The sequence below is a fragment of the Cucurbita moschata genome, unplaced genomic scaffold (genome assembly GCF_002738365.1).
Source record: "Cucurbita moschata cultivar Rifu unplaced genomic scaffold, Cmos_1.0 Cmo_Scf00035, whole genome shotgun sequence".
NCBI lineage: Eukaryota > Viridiplantae > Streptophyta > Magnoliopsida > Cucurbitales > Cucurbitaceae > Cucurbita > Cucurbita moschata.
In genome coordinates this window covers 2,037,354-2,046,050 of record NW_019268551.1, presented here as the reverse complement: position 1 = coordinate 2,046,050, position 8,697 = coordinate 2,037,354, and the positions used below count along the sequence as shown (strand labels likewise).

General features: G+C 33.6%; 2 protein-coding genes across 2 annotated transcripts; one reads left to right on the top strand and one right to left on the bottom strand.

Annotated features, from left to right (window-relative positions):
* The first annotated feature begins 2,036 nt into the window (after positions 1-2,036).
* On the top strand, positions 2,037-6,717 carry LOC111431190 (hydroxymethylglutaryl-CoA synthase-like). Its single transcript, XM_023067749.1, has 12 exons — positions 2,037-2,294; positions 2,953-3,059; positions 3,207-3,339; positions 3,851-3,994; positions 4,135-4,293; positions 4,413-4,486; positions 4,560-4,635; positions 4,716-4,771; positions 4,859-4,946; positions 5,012-5,152; positions 5,236-5,385; positions 6,286-6,717. The coding sequence occupies exons 1-12, from the start codon at positions 2,232-2,234 to the stop codon at positions 6,490-6,492; spliced, it is 1,398 nt and encodes a 465-aa protein (XP_022923517.1). The 5' UTR covers positions 2,037-2,231; the 3' UTR covers positions 6,493-6,717.
* Positions 6,718-7,329: 612 nt separating this feature from the next.
* Positions 7,330-8,490, bottom strand: LOC111431012 (probable F-box protein At1g65740). Its single transcript, XM_023067499.1, has one exon. The coding sequence runs from the start codon at positions 8,488-8,490 to the stop codon at positions 7,330-7,332; it is 1,161 nt and encodes a 386-aa protein (XP_022923267.1).
* Positions 8,491-8,697: the final 207 nt, after the last annotated feature.

The window sequence follows — 8,697 nt, the reverse complement described above, 5'->3', positions numbered from 1 at the left end:
ATATATATATATATATATATATATATATATATATATATATATATATATATATATATAGTCATCGTGCAGTGCAAGTTGAGGGATGACGTCATACCGCTTAGAAGGCAACGGTTGAAAAGGTAGGTGAGATTCGTTTATGTGCCGTCGGATCTCTCACCGCTGTGCCAAAAGGATTCCACGTTACATTTTGGATTTAATAATTGGGTAAATTAAAATATTTATTTGGTTGCTATATACGTGAAAAAAAATTGTACGACTTTGTTTTTAAATTGGTTATATTTCGATGATTTCAAAGAAATTGATTTGAGTTTTTTTTCTTCTTTTTATTTAAAATTCTAATGTTTAAAAATATTAAATAATAATAATAATAAATAAATGAATGAAACTTAAAAAAAAAAAATAATAATAATTGTATTTAAGAAGCACGTGAAATAAAGATTATTTCTACGTACCAATATAAAATTTTCAACATGTTTTATCTTTATTCACATGTGAGGTCACTCAGTATACAATTGTTCAGAAACACACTTAGTCATGAAATTCTTATGATTAAACTATCAAAAATAAATGTTGGTAGGTCCTAATAAATGTTTAGAGTTTTCGTTAATATACGATGTCTATAAAATCTAGATAAACCGTTTTAGTTATATTTTTAAAATGTGGTTAATCTACGTATTATTTATTTTATAATTGGATTTATGGTAATTAATTAATTGTAATTTAAACTATTTTTATAAATGTTAATTAGTTAGTTATGTTAGATATATTGAGATGGATTGCGACATTTTATTGACGGAGTTTAGACACTTTTCTTAATCAGCTTGATTTGATGTTGCCATTAAGTTCAAGCGTTTTTATTATTGAATCAGGATATTTCTCCGTGGATAATGAACTTTTTGCTAAAAACGTTAGAGGCAATATTACAATTTTTGAAAAAGTACGGGTACTTTTTGAAATAAAAAAGATTTTATAGGTATTTTTTATTTAATCTAAAAAATAGGAATGAATACATTTTTAGTCACTAAATTTTTAATTTTGTGTTTAATAAATATAAATTTAAGTTTTATATCTAATTAAATTTTAATTTTCAACTTTGTGTCTAATTAAATCCTCACTTTTCTCATGGTATTATTTTATTTGATTATTTTATAAATTAAATGTCGAGCTGTTCTTAAATAATGCAAGAATGAATCATACCTTATTTAAATATTTCAAATTGTTTGTATTATTAATTATAAATATATGGTCTTCAAAAAAAAATAATACTATTGAAACACTAATAATTTTTCTACAACTATATTAAAATAAAATAAATATCAAGATTATATTTGTTTTAGATATTTTTTTTAATAGAATCTCGCCTTCATGTTTTTTGCCCACGTGGCATTAAATAAATCATTATTTTAAATATTCTATTTCTTTCCTTATTTTTTTTAAATAAATTATATAACTACATGGTATTTTAATATATGAATTAAAATATATTATATAACTATATTAGAAAAGTGAATAAAAAATAATATATTAATTTGATGTATACTTTATATATATATATAAAATAGTATATTTTTAGTTTAAAAATAAAATGTGATAAAAAAATTCATATTTTTTTTTTCGATTATTAATAACTAAATGGATAACTTTTCTATATTGTAAATATTTTTCAAAAAAATTACTTATATTAAATATTATTGGAATAATTTAACGAATAATTTTCTATATATCACTAAATATCTCTTTAATTTGATATGAAATAAAACCATAATTAAAATGAATGAGGTTATTATAATTTATAATTTATTAATATTAAAATAACAATGAAGACTTAGTCTAATATTTATTAAAAATACATAAAATAATAAATATATTTTAACCTTTTTTTTGGGATTCATTGTTTTTAGTTGACTTGGAAAGTCAAAAATAATGTAATGGCAAAGAAAGTAAATAAAAGGAAAATGAAGGGGTAAAAGGGGAATTTAGTCTTAGTTTTACAAATATTGGCAGGAAGCTCATGTAGACTGCATTCTATTTAAGATCCGCCCCCATGTGAGCCTCACCATCTTTCTCTGCTACTTTCAAGGATTTCCTCTCTCCTCTCTCAAATTTTCTCTCTCCACTACTTCGTTTTCACAGCAGAATCAGGTGGAGAGGAGAGTTTCATAGCATACTTTGGTTCTGTATTGCATTGGATCGGTTTTATTTTGAATTGAAGGCAAAAACCGGCTCTGGAAATGGCTAAGAATGTGGGAATTCTCGCTATTGATATCCACTTCCCTCCTACCTACATTAAGCAGGTGAGGATCTCTCAGTTTGAACTCGTTTTTAGCTTTTCTGTACTGTTGGTTTCTTTGCGGCTTGGTTTTGGATTGTATTTTGGTAGTGTTTAGAGAAATCGGTGAAGTGGGGGTAGCATTTTGTTCTTGTTCTTGTTTCGTTGAATTTGCTTTTGAATTTTGTGTTTCTAGCAAGTAATTTTGAAATTGTAGTGTTCTTCGCGATCTTAGATGATTGTTCTGTTTTTTTTTTCCTTTCGTTTTTTGGAATGTTTCAAATTGTTCCCCCTTTTCTTGTTTAGTTGTTTGCGATCGACGATTGATTTTGAGTTATGCATTTTCACATTTATGATTATAATGTCTGTTTGTGTGTCTGGATGAGTTGGGTCCATTCCAGCTTTTGAGCACATTTCTGGGCTGAGGGCCTACTCAACTGTTTGGTGGCAGCTTTTGAGCTCAAATTTAGCACACATCATGTGCATGTTGTTTTTCTTTAATTGTTCTCTTAGTTGTTCTTGTTGGATCTGCATCAAGTTTTGAAAGGGAAAAGCGATTTGACTTAGTTGTAGTATGAATAAAGAATTGCATCTCTTTGCATCTCTAAGTCTCACTATTTGTTCTTGCACTTACATGAATGCTTGCTACTGAAATTAATATGCCGCCTGCTTTGGCAACATAGGAAGCATTGGAAGCTCATGATGGTGCAAGCAAGGGGAAATACACTATTGGGCTTGGACAGGATTGCATGGCGTTCTGTACTGAGGTTGAAGATGTCATCTCAATGAGGTAGTGACCATATTTCATCCTGTTTTGCTAATTCTTTTGTTGGGCTAAAATCTTTGTGGCTCAGTATATGGACACAGCCGTTAGCTTCAATATCTTTATACTGTATTTCAAAGAATCTTCTTAACATCAAAGTTCTTGGATTTTCAGCTTGACAGTTGTCACTTCCCTCCTTGAAAAGTATGGAATTGATCCAAAACAAATTGGCCGGTTAGAAGTTGGCAGTGAGACTGTTATAGATAAAAGCAAATCAATTAAGACTTTCCTGATGCAAATATTTGAGGTAAAACTTTTTGAGTACTTCTGTGATAAAATAGTTTAATGAAGTATATTGTTGATCTGAACCAATTGTTCTATTTTTTTTTAGTACAATAAGGGCCGATCCAGTTTGCAGATTGAAAGTTATCTTAAATAATTGTGATGATTTTCATTGGTGGATTATATGGAATATATGGTTCATTAACTTTAAAGTTCATATAGAGAAGCTAAATCTAGGAGTCTTGTAAACAATATTTTTCTATTCCAAAAGTTTCCTTTTTCTTTTATAGTAGTTAATTTATTGATTATAAAAGAGGAGTATGGATCACTAACGTTACTTATTTTATATTTAAGCTCGATAATACTTAAATAGATAACATACGTACATATATATATTTTGAAGCTGCGTAGGTCTTTTGGTACTTTTGAGGATGCAAATCTCAACTTTTATCTGCTGATCTGTTTGAATGCAATCCTTTTCTTGATATAATAAATATTGGTTCATACTGAATGTTCTTATCTTTTCATATATGCAGAAACATGGAAACACCGATATTGAAGGTGTTGATTCAACAAATGCGTGCTATGGGGGTACAGCTGCCCTATTCAACTGTGTCAATTGGGTTGAGAGCAGCTCCTGGGATGGGCGTTATGGTCTTGTGGTGTGCACAGATAGTGCGGTATGGTATAATCTGGCCTATCTTATCATTATATTTGAATTAGCTTTGGTGTATATCTATAATATTGCAAAATAGAAAGATAAGAAATCTTTGACTTTGTTCTGTTGAAATCGGCATTACTGACTTGTCTATTATGTTAGGTGTATGCTGAAGGACCTGCTCGTCCTACTGGTGGGGCTGCAGCAATTGCCATGCTGGTAGGACCTGATGCTCCTATTGGTTTTGAAAGCAAGTTGAGGGGAAGCCATATGTCTCACGTTTATGATTTTTACAAGCCTAATTTAGCGAGCGAATACCCGGTAATCTTTAACAGAATAAATTGCAATTCATTGATTATTTCCAGCTTTTTGAAGAATTTATGGCATTTATTTAGTTTCTTGCTACAGCTAGTGAGTGATCTGTAATGAAATGCTTGCAGGTTGTTGATGGTAAACTCTCTCAAACCTGTTACCTCATGGCCTTGGATTCTTGCTACAAACAATTATGTCACAAGTAAGTTAATATTTCAAATAAATTAATCTTCCTTCATGTATGTTATCTTTACCTGACATTGCACTTTTATTAGGTATGAGAAACTGGAGGGCAAGCAATTTTCCATTTCTGATGCTGACTATTTTGTATTTCATTCTCCCTATAACAAGGTAACATATGTCATAAATTGATTAAGGCTAATCTTATCACTAAAATCTCTGTATAACTTATTTGGTATTTATGTGAGCAGCTTGTGCAGAAGAGCTTTGCTCGATTGCTCTTTAACGATTTCATGAGAAATGCCAGGTAAACGTGCTACCTCTGCTCAAATTCGAAACATCTGGTTGTTTCTGGTGGTTTTGTGGATGTTAAAGTTTTTTCTGCTTTTCACAGCTCAATAGATGAAGTTGCTAAAGAAAAGCTGGCCCCGTTTTCAACCTTGTCGAACGATGAAACTTACCAGAGTCGGGATCTCGAAAAGGTCTTATACCTTTTAGCTGGTCATTTAGTCGTCACTTTTTATATACTAATATAATGGATTTGCAGATAACTCAACAACTTGCGAAGCCTCTTTATGATGCAAAGGTGCAACCCTCTACTTTAATACCGAAGCAAGTCGGAAATATGTATACTGCCTCTCTCTATGCAGCATTTATATCACTTCTTCACAACAAGAATAACTCACTGGTATACATTTTTCTCATTTACCTATATTATACACATCTGGCTGCTCTGCTTTCACCTGTCTAAATGGTTTGTTTCCATACCAGACAGGAAATCGGGTTGTATTGTTCTCTTATGGAAGTGGCTCAACTGCAACGATGTTCTCATTGAAGCTCAATGAAGGTCAAGCTCCCTTTAGTTTGTCCAACATTTCAGCTATCTTGAACGTGGATAAAAAGTTGAAATCGAGGCATGAGGTAATTATTTCTCTCTGAAGTTTACCATGAACTTAACTATAGATCATCTGAACAATTGTCTCGAATGTTAGTTAACTAGAACTTAATTTAAGCCAACGTTACAATGTCATTTTTAGCCTGAACTGTAACGCCTCAAGCCTACCACTAGCAGATATTGTCCTCTTTGGTCTTTCCCTTTTGAACTTTCCCTCAAGGATTTTAAAACATGACTGCTAGGGAGAGGTTTCCACACTCTTATAAAAATGTTTCATTTTCCTCCCCAACTGAGGTGGAACCTCACAATCCACCCCCTTCGGGGCCCAGCGTCCTCGCTAGCACTCGTACCCTTCTCCAATCGATGTGGGACCTCACAATCCACCCCCCTTCGGGGCCCAGTGTCCTCGCTAGCACTTGTACCCTTCTCCAATCGATGTGGGAGCCTCCAATCCACCCCCCTTTGGGACCCGGCACATCGCCTCGTGTCCACCCCCCTTCGGGGTTCAGCCTCCTTGCTGACACATTGCCTGGTATCTGGCTCTGATACCATTTGTCACGCTCTAAGCCCACCACTAGCAGATTTTGTCCTCTTTCGGGCTTCCACTCAAGATTTTTAAAACGCGTCTGCTAGGGAGAGGCTTCAACACCCTTATAAAGAATGTTTCGTTCTCCTTCCCATCCGATGACCTATCCAATCGTCTTGAGAGTTCAAACTTTGGACGAACATTTGGTATCCTAGAATGTATGATGATGTTGATATCAACAAGTAGGAATAGTTAAATCACCACTAAAATCAATAAACCTTCATAGATCTGTGGTTCTAAAGAGTATTTTTTATGGTTGTGCACGGTCATACTCGAGAAAGTCGAACATTAAGATACTTTAATATTAATCCATGGATTCGGACATTTAATTTTTGTGCAGCTGGTTCCGGAGAAATTTGTCGAAATAATGCAGCTGATGGAGCATCGTTACGGGGCTAAGGACTTCGTGACAAGCAAGGACTGCAGCTTGCTACCAGCAGGCTCCTACTATCTCACTGAAGTTGATTCGTTATACAGGAGATTCTACGCGAAGAAGGATGGGGAAAGTGAAAAAATGGAGAACGGTGTGGTTGCTAATGGGCACTGAAATAAAGTTGAGAATAAAGAATTTTTCTTAGCACAAGTTGTTCAGAAGCTATAGAAGAAGGCAGGACGATGAGAGCGGGTAGTTGTATGTTGTTTTGTTTTTCCTTGATGTTAGGAAAATTGTCTGAATAATGAGTTGGTTTTATTTATTCACAAGATACCATGTAATGTTGTTGGTTGTGATGATGTTATTAATGTAGACTCCTTCCCCTGTTTCTCTCTTCCATTGCTAACTATCATTACATTTGTTTGTTCATCTCTCTTCAAATTTTCAAATTAGGCCTCTGTTCTTGTGTGGCTAGCAGTTCAAGCTTACCGGGAGCATTGCCTTTATCTGAAAAATGTTGTCTGTTCTCTAGTAGTGACGTCCAACCGCACAAACAACATATCTTATGTGTTTGTGTTTGACGAGTGGGATGGAGAAAGACATAATTTACCACTAAAGAATTCACAATCGAAAATATCCTACTTGCTCAGTATGTAAATACATGCTAAAGTTCCTAAGAGCGACCTATGGATTCATCCGGAGGAGAAACACGGGATGAATCCATAAGTCACTCTTCGAAAGAAACTTCAACGTGTATGCTGCTGGGCTAGTAGGATACTTGTCATTGTGATTTTTTTGATTATCTATCCCCATAAGTTTTCCTATTTAATCTAAGGTCATTTACTGTCCTGCTAACATACATGCAACAAAACAATGTTACAAAGAGAGCATCAACAAAAATGAGTCACACTGTCATAAAAGTATATATATATGGTAACACAATATAATATAATATAATATAATATAATATAATATAAGTAACATCCTTAAATATTTGGTTACAAATTAATTTTAATCATCCAAATCTTTGGAGCATATAGTTGGGATGATCCACATGGGACTGGGCAAATTTTTTTGTGCAGGATCTGCTATGTAATGGTCTTCAAAGCTTCCATCTTCGAAGTTGAATACGCCTAAATCTTGAGTTCCATCTAATTTCCCAACAACAAGATTAACATAGCGATTATCGGTGAAATATATACGATTTGGTAAACATCCAGCAAATTCTTTAGTTGAGACACAAATGGACTGAGAGTCACCAATGAAAATAGCATCACCATCTAAGCTCTTCACCTCTACCGCCCTTCGCAACTCATCTTCATTCTCATGAATAAGTTTGTAAACTTCAAAGTCGACCGTCTCGAATTGTTCTTCTCCAGAGTTGAATATCCTCAAAACAACCAAAAGCTCTCCTTTTGAAGACTCTGTAATATACGCTGTACCTATGTACCTGATACGTTTTGTATGGACCATCTTTACGGAAATAGAAATAGATGAACTTTCATCCTCGCTGTTCTGAACTTCAACCTTCCAAACATCCAAATCATTTTCTGTGGCATATATAGTATCTCTACAAATGTTAATATCATTAAAAGGAATATTTGGTGTTGGGTAGTAATATGTCCAAGTTTTATCATTTGCTCTTATCAGACACAATCTTTTATATGTACCAAAGATACCTACAACCATGTAATCGTTTGGATATAACGATGGATCTTTGGTTAGTATTGCTTTAATTATGTGGCCTGGAATCCACTCAATGTCATCATATGTAGCAACCGGAGGAAGATAAATCACAGCCCCGGAAAAAGGGTTGAATAAAACAATACCGAGTGTCTCATCACGCATGATCAACCAACCGAAAGAGGAACCACAACACCTTTTGTTAAAGCAAAATTTGAAGTCAACCGAGCGAACTATGTTCGTAGTGAGATCGTATAAGCAATGCTGCTTTTCAAGACCATCCTTCGAGGGAACAATGAGCATCGGCAGTTGAGGAACCTTGGAGGCAATTATGGATCGTTGGTGTTTGTGGTGTAATGCAAGAAAATACCAAGACTTACATACCAAGCTGAATTGAAGATAATCGTAGAGAGACACCATTTTGTTGAGGATCACACCAAGAACATCGTAGTCAAGTGCAGTCCAATCTCGAGATTTTGAATTTTCCATGGTTTCTCTTCTTTGTTTTGTACGTTTGCTGTACCAAATCACAAATGATATAATTAGAAATAAAATTGTATTATGACCTATTTTCTAAAATATGTTTGGAGATTAAATAAATTTCTCCCAACAATATGTCAATTAATTCAAAACAAATAAATCTTATAGCATGTTTTAATTATTTTCCTACGTTTTTTAAATAATTTTTTTAATCAT

Excerpts from the sequence above, each read along its gene's own strand:
- LOC111431190 (XM_023067749.1), top strand. The coding sequence starts at position 2,232 with ATGGCTAAGAATGTGGGAATTCTCGCTATTGATATCCACTTCCCTCCT. Across the intron at positions 4,487-4,559 it reads TACAAACAATTATGTCACAA|GTATGAGAAACTGGAGGGCA; the intron begins GTAAGTTAATAT and ends CACTTTTATTAG. Across the intron at positions 5,386-6,285 it reads AGTTGAAATCGAGGCATGAG|CTGGTTCCGGAGAAATTTGT; the intron begins GTAATTATTTCT and ends ATTTTTGTGCAG.
- LOC111431012 (XM_023067499.1), bottom strand. The coding sequence starts at position 8,490 with ATGGAAAATTCAAAATCTCGAGATTGGACTGCACTTGACTACGATGTT.